The sequence below is a fragment of the Prionailurus bengalensis genome, chromosome A2, assembly GCF_016509475.1.
Source record: "Prionailurus bengalensis isolate Pbe53 chromosome A2, Fcat_Pben_1.1_paternal_pri, whole genome shotgun sequence".
Taxonomy (NCBI): Eukaryota; Metazoa; Chordata; class Mammalia; order Carnivora; family Felidae; genus Prionailurus; species Prionailurus bengalensis.
Window position 1 is genome coordinate 135,884,677 of NC_057348.1, and position 17,761 is coordinate 135,902,437.

The following is a 17,761-nucleotide window of genomic DNA, read 5'->3' on the forward strand; positions in this document are numbered from 1 at the left end:
CTCTGTCTCTCTCTGTCCCCAAAATAAATAAACGTTGAAAAAAAAAATTTTTTTTTAAAGTGTCCTAACCAGAAATTTGAAGGGAGAGTCACAAGTGCCCACATCTGGGCCATTAACTTTAAATGACCTTTTGTTTTTATCATGTTTCTTCATTCTATTGGGCATTTCCTTTAGACAACATTAAAACTGCAGTGTAGTACAGTGGAGCTTGACTGCCTAGGTTCCAAAACTGGCTCTGCGATTTACTAACAAAATGACTTTGGGCAAGACAAAACCCAAAGAAACTAAAACCATGGAACATGTCCACAGGAGAGATGGAAAGCTGAGAAGACTGTGACTGCCTGATCGAGAAATAAAGGTTCAGTATGTACCACTCCTCGCCCTCCACCTTATGATAATGACAGTATGATGAGTCAGAAATACGCACATGAGTAAATAGTAATTTGGGTTGAAGAAACCCATGTTTTACTTAATTCCACTATGGAGGAAATTCTGGAGAGAAGTTTAGAATTTAAAAGGACTTCGTACGACACAGAAAGATGGCCATGAACAACAGTACCTAAGGTGTTTATAAGTGCTCCAAAATCAAATATGCTCTAAATCTCTAAGGTGTAGTACAGCCGATTTTTCCTAATAACTTTGTTTAGTCAAAATCCAGGAAGATAATAAATTAAGACACTGCATATCTCCCTTAGTATCTATTGCTGATATAACAATTATCACAAACTTAGTGACTTAAACAACAGAACTATCGTCTCACAGACCTATAGGTCAGAAGTCTGGTATGGAGATATCTGACTGGACTGAATCAAGGTGTTTGCAGAATGTGTTCCCTGCTGGAGGCTCTGAGGGAGAATCCATTTCCTTCCCAAGATTTCAGTTTCTTGCCTTTGTGGGACCAAGGTCCCTGTTTTCCTGTTGGTTGTAAACTAAGGGCTGTGCCCAGCTAAAGATGACCATATTCCTTGGTTCATGGCCCCCTTTCTCCAACTTCAAAACCATGAGCAGTGGAACCAGTCCTTGCATACATCTCTCAGATCCACTCCCTTCCCTCCATCTTCCACTTTTAAGGACTCAAGTGATTAGAGTGGGCCCACCTGGATAATCCAGGATATTCACCTCATCTCAAGGTCCCTAACCTTACTCACATCTGAAAAGACTCTTTTGTCATACAAGGTAACATTATCACATGTTCCAGAAATTAGGAGGTGGACATCTTTGGGGTAGAGTGGGGTTTTTTTCTGCCTAACACAACATCCTATTTGTTTTTCCTAGCCTTCCCAGTGGTATTGATATCTCAAAAATGTCAGACTGCCTTTGAATACTCTTGGATATCTGTTCCTTCTGATCTTTAAAAAAGTCTACATACAAAGGCAGACAATGACATATTTATGGATATATGCTGATCATTTATACGTACAGACTCAAATCTTGTCTTGCGAGTAAAACAACTTATTACTAATTATTGTCAAGTTACTGGTCTAGAATCTAGAAAGCGCTCTGTAAGCCTTGCTATGTAACCCAAGAGAGTCACTGAGCTTCTTTGGGACAATTTCCTTATCCATAAGATGAGAACCATGGACTTGGAAATTACTAAATTTCTTTCCAGCTCTAAAAATCTAGATCCATGCTCTGCAAAAAAGGTGGGGGGGGGGGGGTGGTGGGAGAGTAATATAGCTTAGATATAAAAAATAATGAGAACTTTTCAAAAACAGTAAGAAAGCATTGATTTCTTTTTTCATTTTTTTACACAATACATATTTTTTGTATTAAATTTTTTTACTGTTTATTTATTTTTGAGAGAGAGAGACAAAGCCTGAGTGGCAGAGGCGCAGAGAGAGAGGGAGATAGAGAATCCAAAGCAGGTTCCAGGCCTGCACTGTCAGCACAGAGCCTGACACGGGGTTTGAACTCACAAATCAATCATGACCTGAAGTCGGATGCTTAACCAATGGAACTACCAAGGTGTCTCGGCAATACATATTTTTTAAAACAAATTTGTAATGTTTATTTATTTTTGAAAGAGAGAGAGAGAGAGAGAGAGAGAGAGAGAGAGACAGAATGCAAATGGGGGAGGGCAGAGAGAGAGAGGGAGACACAGAATCTGAAGTAGGCTCCAGGCTCTGCGCTGTCTGCATAGAGCCTGATGCAGGGCTTGAACCAACAAACCACAAGATCATGCCCTGAGCCAAAGATGGACGCTTAATCAACTGAACAACCCAGGCACCCCTCTACCCAATACATATTTTTAAAAAATATTTATTTATTTTTGAGAAAGAGAGCAAGTGAGAGAGAGAGAGAACACGAGCATGGGAAGTGCAGAGAGAGAGGGAGAGAGAGCATCCCAGGCAGGCCCCACACTGTCAGTGCAGAGCTCAAACTCCCAAAACATGAGATCATGACCTGAGCTGAAACCAAAGTTGGACACTTAACTGAGCCACCCAGTTAAGTGTGGCTTAACTACCCAATACATATTTTAACGTAATTTCAGCGTTTGCTTCCCAAAAGTAACTGAAGGTTACTCATGCTTAGTTTTTGTCAATATAATTCAAATACTTCCCTCTACCACTCCATTTATCTTCTGTACTTTCTTGTATTATTCTTCCCTCATAGCCTAACTTCAGTATTTTTCCCCAAGGATACCAATACATCAAATTTGATCTTTTTTTTTTAAGATTTTTTTAAGTAATCTGTTCACCCAACATGTAGCTCAAACTCACAACCCCAAGATCAAGAGTGGCATGCTCTATAGACTGAGCCAGCCAGGAGCCTCTAAATTTGCTCTTTCTTGCAATATAATGTCACAACAAATCTACATCAATCTATTCCTTCAGTGTGGATTATGCCATTCAGGAATGAGTTCAGGTGAAAGATTATAGACACCTAAGTCAAAGTAATGTCTGCCTTCAATATGATTTTTCAATTTTGTCATGCCAAATCCCAGTGAAAAGGAAAATATAATTTTACCTATACTGCAATCCAAGCCACTAAAGACACTAAGCTTTAAATATTAGCAAAAGTAAAAATGCAAGTGGATGCATTCAACTTAAAATAATGTTTCTTAACTTGCTTTGTGATGGTGATAACACATAGATGGCAATTTATACAAAAAAAAAAAGATATTAAATGGCTCAGGCATGCGTGTTCCATTTAGATTAGTCCTACTCTTTACTTGCTATTTAAATAAAGTCACCCCACACTGTACAAATTCAAACATCCTCTTAGGACAGAGTCAGAGGCTGTAGACCTTCCTACCCAAAAAGCTACCTGCTACCTAAAGGGAGGATGAACCACAGGAGGGGAGAATAGGGGCAGATTAACCATATTTAAAGCCCATATTCTCAGTGGAATAGTAACAGTCTGCTGTGCTATAGTGCTGTTTTGTATAATGCAAATCAGCTCATGTGATTATTAAATAGGGGGGAAATGTTAGAATGACACAGAAGGCGGGTTGGTTCATACTTAATTTTTCCTAGCACTTTATGTCTTGTGCTACCAAGAAACAACAGCTGAATGCAAAGTACGCAGCTGACTCCACCATGATCACGCCAGGCCTGGAGGAAGACAGTACCCAAATGACATCTTTCATTGTGTGGCATCCCATTCTTCCTTTGGCTTAGCTCAACCCTGTTTTCCATTTTGATAGTGCTTAGTTTGCAGTTCTCTTAGATCTTTGTGCAAAAGCCACAGAGGACATGAATCAGAGCTATCCATCTCTGGCATTGCTACATTTTGTGCAAAGTTTGCAACTGCTTCTCTACCTGCAACCTCTGATGATAACTACTGCCGGCTCGTGTTTCAATCACTCAGCAGTATCAACTCTTCCACAAACTCATTTTTCAAGCTAACTTCAACTCTTTTAAAAGGTAAATAAGTAACGACGGCTTTTATTTGTTAGGAATTGTCCCTGTTAATGCTGCAGTTCAGTAGTTCCCAAACTTTGCTTCATGTTGCAGTCACCTGGGGAGCTTTTGGGAGAGGCTGGATGCCCAGACTCTCCCTTTATTCCATTTAATTCGGTATGTCTGGGGGTGGTTCACAGGCATCAGTTTTCAAAGATCCCCAGGTGATTTCAATGAGAGCAGTCAGGGAACTATTACTCATCAGGTCAAGTTTTGAGTGGTCCTTCCCAGATCTGTTTTCCTTAACCTCTGTTACATTGAGAACTATTTTTTTTTTCATGTTTATTTACTTTTGTAAGAGACAGCATGCGATTGGGAGAGGGGCAGGAGTGGGGGGAGAGACACAGAATCCCAAGCAGGCTCCAGGCTCTGAGCTGTCAGCACAGCACAGTGCAGGGCTGGAATTCACAAATCATGAGATCATGACCTGAGCAGAAGCTGGACACTTAACTGACTGAGCCACCCAGGCGCCCCCAGTGAGCTATTTTTTAAAAGGTAGTATTTACAGGAATATAATTATTATATATATATATATATATAATTATAATTTAAAATGTAGTGTTTATAGGAATATAATTATAGTACACTGTAACTAAAATGTTTCTATTACTATTTGGGTTTCCAAAATAAAAATAATGTAAAGAATGCATAAAAGCATACATAAGTATTTTATTAACGTATATTATCCTTCATGAAGGCAAATAGTGAACCTCCTGAGATACACTGATTCGCCACTGGACCTTTAAGGTGAAGTGACTGCCATTTTCAGAGTGACCAGTACGTTCTGTAGCCTCACCACTAGCTGGTAAGCAAACATGTACACAGTTTTACAGACTGGACCATCCACTTTATTACCTAGCAGTCCTGTGTTTTCCTGGGTCTCCTTATACTTGCCATCCTTTCACTTCACCAACCACTGTCACAGTGCAGTCCACGATATGCTGTCTGCCCCACTGTCTTTCTTAACCATTATTTCTGAATGATCCTTATTCTGCTTTCCTATTCCTTCTGCCATAAATCAGATATTCACACCTGGATTCTTGTTAGCCTTCTTATCCTTAGTTCCTACCACCACTAAATAAATAATGTCAGATTAATTTTCCTAAAGTGTATTTGTACTTTTTTTCAAGCCCCAGTTTAAGTCTTATGCTGTTCATAAAACCTTCCAAGATTCCGGGGTGCCTGGGTGGCTCAGTCAGTTGAGCATCCAACTTCGCTCGGGGTCATGAACTTGCAGATCTTGAGTTCAAGCCCTGCATTGGGCTCTGTGCTGACAGCTCCTTCTCTCCTTCTCTCTCTGTTGCTCCCCCACTTTCTCTCTCTCTCTCAAAAATAAATAAAGATTAAAAAATTAAAAAAAAAAAAAAACCTTCCAAGATTCCAATACATATCCCTCTTCCTCAAGCACTTAAAATGTGTAGCCCTTCAGTTTGGCCAATCAGAAAAAAGGGCAGTGAACAAACTATGGTAGGAGAACAAGCTTCAGGACTGAAAGGTTATGTGATGTATATCCTTGAGTAATAATAACTAATATTTATTAAGTGCTTTATTTTATGCCAAGTTTTATAAGAATTACTTTTAGTCCCCCAACAATGTGATGAGGTAAGTAACATCTTCTCAATTTTACAGTTGGGGAAACTGAGGTAAAGTTATGCAATCCACTTGGTTACACAGTATCAAAATCTAGACAGGCTAGTTCCTGGGTCAGTCCTCTTAATCATGAACCTGTACTGCTTCTCAATTAACAAGTCAATTGTATATGATTTTTCCCCCATCCCTTAACAAATGGGAGTTTAAAATGTCTGTCTTAATAACTTAGAAGACAAAAAAAGAAATATGGGTAACCCTTTGTAATCTATAGTGTTAAATGAGCTAATACTTCAACATCAATTATCTTTCCTTAAATTTGGAATATTTATTGTTTTTCCATGTACTAATTGTTTCAGGTTTATAATTAAAGCTCTGTACCTATTCAGTAGTTTACTTGTAAGGAGAGACCATGATTTATGTCCTTTTCTGTCTTGGAAAATCCTAGAATGATCTTTTCAACATATATTACTAATTAGTTGACACTTTTGGAACTCAGGAATGTAAATTAATAAAAAATAAAAGTAAATAAAAGTTCATATCGCATTAGGTTAAAAGTAGTATTTTCCATGGGCCATTCACAGGAAAGTGCAAATTTAGTATCCTCAGATCCTAGTATGAGTCTGATTCTTCAGGTTAACAAAAGAATACAGAATACAAAGGGAGATGAGTTATGTCCTGATTCTGCTTCCAGAGAGACCCATTTTATACACATTGGTTTCTACTAACAAAAAGTAACTCCCAGGATGTCAGATGTCTAGGGATACTCCTTTCTCTTTTTGGTCCTGTTCTTGATTAATCTTATCTGTTGTTCTGGATACAGGCGACTGGATTACTAACAAGAGGGAGGCTCATGATTGGGCTGGGAGATATAAAAAATCTTAGGTTAGCCTTTTTTTTTTTTAATGTTTATTTATTTATTTTTGAGAGAGAGAGAGAGAGAGAGAGAGAGAGAGAGAGAGAATGAATGAGTGGGAGGGGAGAGGAGCAGAGAGAGAAGGCGAGAGAAAATCCCAAGCAGGTTCTGCACCATCAGCGGAGAGCCTGATGTAGGGCTCGGGCTCATGAACCATGAGATCATGACCTGAGCCAAAATCAAGAGTCGGTCGATTAACTGACTAAGCCACCCAGGCGTGCCTATAAGCTAGTCTTAAATGAACTACATATGAAAGCAAAACGTAGTTTTCTCCTTAAGGTTTAGATTCAGGACTAATGGAATAAAACGAGTATCTATTCCAGCATACTTTGGTTGACTCTTTTTAACAGTAATAGAGTATCATTTAAATGAGTAGCACTTTGAGAGGTTTTGATCGAAATTAAAGGTCTCATTGTACACCTTGGTTTTTCAGTTGTCAGATGTTTATATTTATCCTTTTCCCCTGATGGGACTTAATTTTCCTTCATGAGGTGTTGAACTCTCTCCATATAATCCCAAGGTCATCCGGATATAATTCCTTTTTTTTTTTTTTTTTGGTCTTACTAACTGGACTTTTTATCCATAGGCTTTCTCTCAGCATTTGTGACCCTTATGGACTACAGAAAATACAGCATTTTTAAGACCCGTGTAAAAAAAGTTTCAAACCAAAGTGATGCTACATAAACACTACACATCTGCTATTTATCTGGCATATTAATTTACTGGAAACCACACAGGGTCATAAAGTTGTAATGTATTTATGATAAAATTAATTGTTACTATATAATGTTAATAAACATTTTCAAACATAAGCACTCTAAGAGGTGAAAAACTTACAGTTTATTCATTTTAAAAATATAGCAAAATTATTTTTTTTAATTCTTTACTAATGATACCTCATTTATCACTAATCAGCATTGTTTTTCATTATTTCAATGTCTAACGTTTGCAAATCACACAATACCTCCATGTTTTCATGTATGGAAGATACTTTCATTTTCCCCCCCTAAAAATAATGGGACACTCATCACCTAATTCCTGACTATCTGGAGTTTCAAACAGGCCAGAATACCTTTCAGTATATAAAATAGTAACCATTTGGGAGTGATCTGTAGGTAATTGTGTGGGTATGCCGTAATGAAAACAGATGCTTCACTTTTCAGAAGAAAAAGGCTGCAACTGCAAGTGATTTCAAATCCACAATACTTCAGTTAAGAAATCACAAGCCTAACTAAAACCATTTAGAAATTTTGTAAAAATAGCTTTCGTCGGTATTTTGTATATAGATTCTTTTCTAACCTCAAGTTATAAGTTACAGTAAAATAGTAGTGACGTTTTCTAGTAATATATGGCGATACCCAAAATACCTGTGACAGGATATACGCAAACTGAGATCCAGGTAAGTTGCTGTTACTTGGGCAAGGACGACCGCATAATTCGTTAGCAGAGACAAGTCTAAAACCCAATCCGGTGCTTATGCTTATGCTTCCTGAATCCGTCTTTTCGCAAGCAGTGGCAGATCTGCCTTATATTTACTAATTTCACCCTGAGGACACAGAGACCTTGTGGCACGGTAATAGGGAGGCGGTTTTCGGAGGCTCACACATCTTTGTACTCGGTTTCTTAAATAAATTAGTAACAATGCCTTCACGTTGGAGCACTTTCAGAGGGAAATGTAGAATGCGCGAACATGCTTTTTACTGTAGTGTTCTCCAGAAATGTATACTATATGGTCACAACGTGCACAATTTTGTCCTGGGCCACTGAACTTCTAAAAGATTAATTTTCGGCCCGTGTGGCAGAAAACTAGGGATCGTTCCAGTTCCCTGCACCTACATTTCATGCAAGAACACATTCATCTCTCTACTTGTGATGAAAACCTTATTTCGTTTTCTCCCGCCTTCCCTGTCTTCTCTCAACATTCTCCCTCAGTGACTTCTACTACTTGCCTTTCACTCCACTAGAAAACTCGCTCTCCCACCTTCTCCCTCCTACCCCACCTTCAAGAAACTTCTTCCTTTCTTCCGCCTGCTGCTCCTTTTTGCCACTCTTGGTTCCGGAGATCGCCGACCGGAAAAACTGCGGAACACACGACGCAGGCGCACTAACTCACTACCGCTTTGACTCTCAAGTGTGGTTGGCCGGTTTCTTTAAATTTCCGATCCTCTTAACCTGCTGGGCTGTACCTCTCGCGATATTTGCTTCCGCCACTCGGCGGGAGCCGCTGCCGGTCCCTGGCGGGCCTTTTTAGCTCCTCTTGTCCCCTTTGCTGCTGTGTTGCTCAGAGCGGCCGGGCCGAGCATCATGACGTCTGCCTTGGAGAACTACATCAACCGTATCCTCGGGCCGTCTGCCACTGCTACCAGCCGGGGCACGGCGAAGCCCGCGTTCGCACTTGGGAGGGCTGGTGCTGGAGAGATCGGGGGTCGGGACCGGAGGGCGGTTGGGATGTCCGGCCCCTGCGCGGCCTGGGCTGCGGGTGAGGGGCTTAAGGACCTGGGACCCGCTAATCCCGCTCCTGGGGCTAGAGCCTGCCGGTCCTGGGGGCCCAGGGCGCCTTTTAATTTTCACCTAAAACCGAAATATTCCTAACTGTCTCTATAGAAACGCCTGTCTCTATAGTAATCAGCCATCTGTTCTCCACGCTACTTCCCTAGAGGCCTCTACGTTCATATTTGGGGAGAAGGGTCTTGTAAATCCTTGAATTTACTTTATTCATTGGCTTTGCTCATTGTTCGAAGATACCAGAAACTTTAAAGATGGTGCGCAGATTTAGTTTCTGCCCCTTTACCACTTAAAGTCTCAACTTCTTTGTAGATAGAATGACAATAACGCTCGTTGTTGTAATTGCTCTCCACGAAGGGCAAATAACTTCTAAAACCCCATGTGAAGTCTTAATGTACCCTATATAGGTGTTACCATTTTAAAATCTCAGGACAGAAACACTACATTGCTCTCCTGTACAAATTTGGGACAAAAGTGAAATACTAAAGCCTTAATAATGCAAGCGTACTGGCACCTTGTGACACTGATTATAGCTTCTTTTTTGAGTTCCAGAGGCCAGGTCCTAGAATAAAGTGTCTTAACACGTTTGAAAAGAGTCAACGTTGATTAATTTAGCACTGATTGAATTTTCCTTTTAGAGATCAAGGAACAGGTTGAGGAATGGGGGAAATGTCTTGCTCAAAGTCCAACTGGCAACATTCCCCAGTGAAAAAGAGTACCAAACATCTCAACTGTTTTGAGATGGGAAACAACTGATCACAAACAGAAAGGGATTCTCTTTTTCCTGTTTTAATTGTGTAATTTAATTGAGGAAGTTATAAATACTTAAAGTTATCTTGTGAATGTAGTGGCTGTGTTGAATAGTTGTATCTTAATTCCGTCCACCTTTTTCCTACTAATTAAAACCATTTCTTTACCAGATTCTAACATTTTTATTTTCATTCCCTGAGAATGCTTTCCTTGATTCAGTTATCAGGAACTGTTGCAGTTATTACTTCTGATGGGAGAATGATTGTGGTAAGTGTTTAGCATATTCATCCTTTCCTTGTAAGCTTCTTGCTTGTAAAGTTTTAAGTCAAACTTCTGATCTCTAATGCCTAAGCATCACAGTACACCTGCATTGCAGTTTTGTTATGATTCACCTCTTTATCATAAATAGCTGCTGATCCATATTTTTTTCACTAATAAACGTTGGGTGTAATTTATATACAAAGCTTCTAGGAACCAAGATGAATAACAGATTCTGTCCTCGGAGAGCTTCGAGAATAGTCTTCAGACATCTGCCTGTATTTTATATTTATCTTCCTCTAACATTTTTTATTTCCTTCCCCCATTCAATGCTCTGACATCGCCGACATGAATCATAGGCTTTCTTTTGAAATTTTGTGTATGCCTCTTAGAAACTTCTTTATGATGTAGATACTACATATATAGAACAATGAATATTTTAAGGCTTGTATGGTTGTTAATATATTTTTAATATTTGTAGGTTGCATGACCTCTGTTTTCTGTAGGATAAATTATAATTGACTCTTTTATATCATTTTATTTGACCTTTTATCACAGTATCCCCTTTATAATTCCAGAAAATTCTTGGATTCTCTCCTTGATCTGTTTCTTGATCTGAGGAATTTATCTCATGATCTTTGGCTACTTAATTATTTCTTCACTTATAATTCATACATTGTTTTAAAAAAAAGTTTTAAAGCTGCTAACTTTCTCTGTTTTCTTTACAAAAAATTTTTTTAACGTTTATTTATTTTTGAGACAGAGAGAGACAGAGCGTGAATGGGGGAGGGTCAGAGAGAGAGGGAGACACAGAATCTGAAACAGGCCCCAGGCTCTGAGCTGTCAGCACAGAGCCCAACGTGGGGCTCAAACTCAGACTGTGAGATCATGACCCGAGCTGAAGTCGGACGCTCAACGGACTGAGCCACCCAGGCGCCCCCTCTGTTTTCTAATTGTATCTAATTCATGTAATTTAATCTCTTATTTTTCCATTTTGCAATTGGGTCTTTGTTTTCTTTTTAATCCTTGTGATTTTTCCAAGTGAGTCCCTAAGTGATTTATCAAAGTGTTAAACTTAGCCATTTATTTAAATGTATATCATGTGCCAGGCACTTTACATCTAAATCTTCAATACAGCTCTGTAGAAGTATCCCTGAATTCTTGGTTAGGAACCAGGTTCAGAAAAAGTGAGTCACTTTCCTAGAGTCACTTGGATAATAAGTGGCAGAACCAAACTGAGATTTAAATTCAATTTGACTCTTAAAAAAAAAAAAGGCCATTTGCCTTGTTTCCTTCTTTAAAAAAATTTTTTTAAGTTTATTTATTTATTTTGAGAGAGGCAGAGTCAGCGTGAGTAGGGAGGAGCAGAAATGGAGAGAGAGAGAATCTCACGTGTGCTCCCCACCATCAGCACACGGCCTGATGCCCGCCTAGAACTCACTAAACTGTGAGATCATGACCCCAGCCTAAATCCAGACTCAAGATGCTTAACCCACTGAGCCACCCAGGCGCCCCTGCCTTGCTTCCTTCTTAACTGACTGAGCCACCCAGGCAGCCCTGCCTTGCTTCCTTCTTAAGAAAACAATCTTTTTGTTTTTTAGGCACCTCATTGTATGTTGTCAATAAGGACAGTTTGAAACATTTTTATCTCATCTTGACACTTCAAGAAATCTTTTGCTATTAAATATTTGCAAATAGTTTTTTTTATTAAAAAAAAAAACAATAATACCTCAAGTTTAATTTTTCCTGTTTCTGTTAATGGGATAGCTAAGTTTGAGAAATATTTTAATTTTATAGAAGAAGGAAAGTTAGGGGCACCTGGGTGGCTCAGTTGGTTAAGCTTCCAACTTCGGCGCAGATCATGATCTTACAGCTGGTGGGTTTGAGCCCTGCATCGGGCTCTTTGCTGACAGCTCAGAGCCTAGAGCCTGCTTCAGATTTTGTCTCCCTCTCCCTCTATTCCGCTTGCTCTGACTCTCTCTTTCTCAAAAAAAATAAATAAATAAACACTAAAAAAATTTTAAAAAGGAAAAGAGCATTTTGAAAATTTAGTAATTTTGAAAACTTAGTAATTTTGTATTTTTTTGACCCTGGCTCACTTGATAGAATGCTTACATGTAAAATGAAGTCAAGAGGCTATGTCTCGGTGTGGTAACAACTATATACTAATTAGTTTAGTAAATACTCCAGATTTTCTTTCTCATCCAAATTCTAGGTTATCATTTTCTCTTGTTATATTCTGATTTTACATATTTTGATTTTCAAAACATGAAACAGTTTAATAGCTTGAGAGAATTAACCAACCAAAACAACTGTAAGTTGACATTTCTTCAGAAACTTGAAAAGCATCTGAGTGACTGTGTTGTGCTAGATCCGTATCTTCCTTTATTCAAAACCAGGATTCTTCCATAAAATTTTCTCTGAATATTTCTTTCAAGTTCTGCTTCTACTAATTACAATCCTATTTGTATTTACCTTACCGGGTTTGGGGAAGATTAAATAAATACATGTGAGGCCCATAGAACACTGGCAGATAGGAAGTACTCCTTAAGCGTTAGCTGTCACCACCAGTCGAAGTTTGTATATATTTATGGGACTGATTTGAATCTCTGAAGAATGGTAAATTCTATTTGCTTGTTCATAGTAGTATAATATAGTAGTTCAGTGGCATGGCCCTGAAGGTAGCTTTTTGTGGTTCAACTCCTAACTCTGCTGCTTTCTACCCATGAAACCTTGAGAGATGACTTAACCTCTCTGTGCCTCAACGTTTCTTCTCTAAAGTGGGAATAACTATGGTATCTACCTCAAAGGATTAAAATTATTTGAGATACTGTGTATAGTGTGTTCAGCACAGGCCTCCTACTAGTATGTAGAACGAAGTGATACTGTTCTGTTACCAGCTATGGTTGCTATGTATATGCTTCTTCGTCTTGTATATTTATATAGTTTTCCCTTGTATTTTATTTGTGATAGTCTATGTCTAATGTTAGCTCCTACACTACATGGGCTTTTAGGCTACTTCCTTATTGGTACATGGGTGTTCTTTGTAACTCTGGACAACTCTGCACACTAGTCTCATGTGTGGTGTGGTTTTTCCTGTCTTAAAAAACCCAGAGGTAAGTTTTGTGCCCCAGGGTACTGTCGGTTATAAAGAAGTGTTCTATTTTCAGTGGACTTCTATTTAAAATGAATACTTCTGTTAGTGTCCCTGGAACTAAAATTTTTGTGTCATTTAATGGCTATATTCAGGTAAACTAGAATATTTATCTTTTTCTTTTGAATGTTTTCTTTACAGGGAACACTGAAAGGTTTTGACCAGACCATTAATTTGATTTTGGATGAAAGCCATGAACGAGTATTCAGCTCTTCACAGGGAGTAGAACAGGTGGTGCTAGGGCTATACATCGTAAGAGGTGACAATGTGTAAGTAACAGGTCTTCTTTTTAAGGGCAGGTCAAATCTGCTATAGGTGTACTACCTTGCTGTATGGAGAAGAGGTTTTTATCTACTGAGATTGGTCATATTTATGATAGTTAAGTGGCCTAGATAGGATCCAGAAAGGGCCCTGCCTTACACTGAATACTTCATTAGAGAGCCTTCTTAAAATGTTCTTCCAAAATAATCCTAATTTTAGAGAAATATAAATATACTTCTAGGGTCCAAGCCTAGGGTTTGAAAGTGCCTTTGAAACCTCTTGTGTGAACAGTTTTAAATAATTCATGCTCTATAACTGATGAATTTATGAGTAAGTACTTATCCATTATTTTTTTCTTTAAATATTTTAGTACAATAAGATGCCCCATGTTTATGCTGTAGCGTCAGTTAACTGAAAATACACTTTAGTGGTAGCAATTTAAGAAAATCTGCAACAGTATAAAGCAATACTGTGCAGTAGAACTTGTGGCAGTGATGGAAATGTAGGTCTGCATTGTCCACTGTCCTAAGGTACTAGTCAGGTGTGGCCATTGAGTACTTGAAAACTGGTGTGATGGGAATTGAATTTTAAATTTTACTTCATTTAATTACTTTCAATAGTCACATGTGGCTAGTAGCTATTGTATTAGTGTAGTTATAGAGGCTATAAGATTGTTGAATCCATTTTCTAGTGAGTATAGAATTAAAACATGGTTGGAAGGCAGCAAAAGATATATTACACATTGTTTTGGAAGACAAATAGGATATCGAATATAGACAATAGGATATAGATGAAGGAATACTTTATTCATTTAAATTATCTTAAGAAAATCACCATTGGATGGATAAATTATTTGATCTTTAATCAAAATTGGGGAGTTTACAAAATATTCTCAAGAGGTGACTTTTAGGTGTGAGGTTATAAAATGAACTATAAAATACGAGAGAAAGGCAGAGTATTTGGTGGGGACCAGGTTCCCTGATGAGAATAATAATGATTATTTTATATTGGATCTCTGCCTAATAATTGATTTTAAGAAGCTTTCTCCTACTTTGATTTAAAAAAAAATTAAAAATAAAACTTTTGGACTTCATTTTTAAAAAAATTTAAACTTTGGCGTAGACTCAGTGGTGTGCTAGAGCCAGCTTGTTTGGCTCATGGAGGCAGATTGTTATATTTTCAGGAATTTTGCAAGCTGGTTGATGTCTTGGTGGTAGCTTGAAATTGACCATAGTGGGAGTATTTGCACTAAGGATGTGAGTAAACACTGCAGGTCTGCCTCCCTCTTTTCCTTTGGAGAGCCAGTTTTAAAACCTGTACCAGTACTCCACTGTCTTCCTTAAGGATTTCAACTGATACTAAAATTTTTAAGGTGGAATTGAGATCTTTGATTTGTTTTATATTGAGAAAACAATATTTATTTTAACCAGAGTTTGGTACTTCTCATTTATCAGAGAGCTGAAGGCTATATAGAGTTTAAAGCAAAATTGGGCAAATTCTCTATTACTTGTATTCACTAATAGATGCTACTCTTATGAAAGCCAAACTAATTTAAACAACCAATTTTTTTGTGGAATAATGTTTCATATATGTCCTGTGGTCTGGATATAACAACAACTGTATCCAGCTGGAGAGCCATGGCTTGGTGCTTAGCATGGTATTAACGTTTTCATTATAGATGTTATGGTAGTGATTCCTTGAATCAAGGAAAGTTTTGCTGGCTTTAACCCTAGCCAATCACATCAAAAAATCATGTGTTAAGTTGCCTGAGTACCCGTTGCTACTATTATCTTTGTGTCTTTTTTTTTTTTTTTAATGTTTGTTTGTTTTTTAGAGAGAGAGACTGAGCATGAGTGGGGAAAGGGCAGAGAGGGAGACACACAACCTGAAGCAGGCTCCAAGCTCTGAGCTGTCAGCACATAGCCTGACGTGAGGCTTAAACTCACAGACTGTGAGATTATGACCTGAGCTGAAGTTGGACACTTAACTGACTGAGCCACTGAGGCTTCCCAAGAACTGTACATTTTGGTCTTGGATTTAAATTGAGCAAACTGAGAAATCTTGAAACAGAAATTAATGGGTATTATGTATACTCTGATGGATTTAGTTCATTAAAGTTACTCAAAGAATAGACACTTATTTGCTTATTTAGTAGTGATTTTGTGATCAACCCTAACACAGTCCCTGGGTTGAATTGAAATCATAGGATTGGAAGTTTTGGGATTTTGATTTTTTTTTTTTAATGTTTATTTTTGAGAGAGAGCAAGAGAGATGAAGCATGAGTGGGGGAGGGACAGAGAGAGGGAGACAATGAATCCAAAGCAGGCTCCAGGCTCTGAGCTGTCAGCACAGAGCCTGATGTGGGGCTTGAATTCACGAGGTGTGAAATCATGACCTGAGCCTAAGTCAGATGCTTAACCGACTGAGCTACCCAGTTGCCCCAGTTTTAGGGTTTTGTACCATATCTATCTGATATGTGCCTTTTTTCTTTGAAGACTCATGATCCAATCACACTGTATACAATCTGTCTTAATAATTGGTTCCTACAATAATGTTGCCTTCAAATTACTTCTTGAGTTTTGTGACTTAAATTGCAATTCACTACTTCATGAAAACGGTATTTGCTTGTCACCTTAAGTAGTTTTTACTGTGTCCTTTCAGTTTTATTTACAAGTGAGATTATTTTAACTGATTTTTTTTCTCCTTAAATAACTACAGTGCAGTCATTGGAGAAATTGATGAAGAGACAGATTCTGCGCTTGATTTGGGGAATATTCGAGCAGAACCTCTAAACTCTGTAGCACACTGAGGAAAAACTACATACATTGGACACCTGTAAATCTTTGTATAGAAACTGATTATTCTGAGGATGATGTATGGAATTTTTATGAATGTGTAATTGTGGACTTTTGACTCCATATATTGATTCATTGTAGTATGATATGTAAATTAAAATATTTCTACATTTCCTTGAAAATTTTTTATTTTTTTTATTTATTTATTTTTTTGCCTAAATCAGGTTTGGTAGCTTAGTTTTATTTTTCTCTTAAATAGTATGAAAATCTAATGTGTACTGTGAGAACTTTTGGAAAAAAAATTTTGGTATTTTAATATTTATAGAAAACTAGTTAAAAAGAAATTTGTGTATTATGTTAAATCAAGCATCCGAATACCATCAATGGTGCAAGATACATGCGTTTCCAATTTTTAAGAAAGTCACAGAAAGGTAAGTCATGTGTCATGTTGTCTGAACCATCCCCATTTATCACACTGCCCTGGTGGTTCATTGTTCTCTAGCATTTTAGAAGCCTGGGTAAAAAATGTGTTTGGTTAAGAAAAGGAAAAATGCTAACAAAGTTGATATTATCTGAAAAAAGAATGATTCCGTATAGTCTTAAAAGCCATCTTAGTTTTTAATCTTAAAAATTGGAGAATTTTTAGTATTAACAGTTTTTTGTTGTTTATAAATGTGAGTAAATAAACCTTATGTTTGTATTGAGGCAGTGCTCGCTATTATTGTCAAGAACTTCCATGACTCCTTGGTTCCATAAACCTATTTTCAAAAGAAGTAAACCTGGTTTCTCAGAGCAATAATCAACAGAATAGGTTGATTGTTTGAGTGAATCAATTAAGTAGATAATGTCCCTCATCTACAAATAGGCTGTTTTCTAAAACCCCTTGTACAGTTGACTGGACTTTTTAAAAAAAATATATTTATTTTTTAGAGAGAGTGCGCAAGCAGGAGGGACAAAGAAAGAATGGGACAGAGGATCCAAAGCAGGCTCCATGCTGACAGCAGCGAGCCCAGTGTTGGGCTCAAACTCAAGAACTGTGAGATCATGACCTGAGCTGAAGTTGGGCACTCAACCAGCTAAGCCATCCAGGCACCCCAGTTGAATGTGGACTTTTTAAAGAATTCATAGAAACAATGTTAAAATACTGTTGAGATCTCTGACTGGTCCACAGGAATTCTCATCAGTTCCCTGAGGGCCAGAGTCTGTAACTTTGTGGTGAGTAGAAAATAGAAAAATATTTACATTCTTGTAATTCAAACAAAAAATTAAAATAGTTTTTCTTTTTTAAAAAATGAAAGTGTTTAAGGGTTGGCAAGTGTTACGGTTGGCATTTTTGTAAAAATGCAGATAGCAAATATTTTAAGCTTTGAAGGCCATATGGTCTCCGTCATAACTCCTCAATTCTGTTCTGTCATGAAAACAACCATAGGTAATACATAAATGAAGAGTTGTGGCTGTATTCCAGTAAACTTCATTTACTGCCAGGTGGCAGGCTGGATTTGGCCTGTAGGCCATAGTTTGCTGACCCTTGGCTGAAAATAATACAAGCTCAATAAGAAAAGATGAGGGCTAATTTGTTTAAAATCTGAAAAGAGCTTCTGGAATAGATCCTTTTTGAGTTTAGAGGTAGATT

General features: G+C 37.8%; 1 protein-coding gene across 1 annotated transcript; it reads left to right on the forward strand.

Annotated features, from left to right (window-relative positions):
- Nucleotides 1-8,600: 8,600 nt before the first annotated feature.
- LSM8 (LSM8 homolog, U6 small nuclear RNA associated) lies at nucleotides 8,601-16,310 on the forward strand. The gene is made up of 4 exons (XM_043589333.1): nucleotides 8,601-8,740; nucleotides 9,887-9,927; nucleotides 13,214-13,341; nucleotides 16,052-16,310. The coding sequence occupies exons 1-4, from the start codon at nucleotides 8,710-8,712 to the stop codon at nucleotides 16,140-16,142; spliced, it is 291 nt and encodes a 96-aa protein (XP_043445268.1). The 5' UTR covers nucleotides 8,601-8,709; the 3' UTR covers nucleotides 16,143-16,310.
- Nucleotides 16,311-17,761: the final 1,451 nt, after the last annotated feature.

Excerpts from the sequence above, each read along its gene's own strand:
- LSM8 (XM_043589333.1), top strand. The coding sequence starts at position 8,710 with ATGACGTCTGCCTTGGAGAACTACATCAACC. Across the intron at positions 9,928-13,213 it reads CTGATGGGAGAATGATTGTG|GGAACACTGAAAGGTTTTGA; the intron begins GTAAGTGTTTAG and ends TTTTCTTTACAG. Across the intron at positions 13,342-16,051 it reads ATCGTAAGAGGTGACAATGT|TGCAGTCATTGGAGAAATTG; the intron begins GTAAGTAACAGG and ends AAATAACTACAG.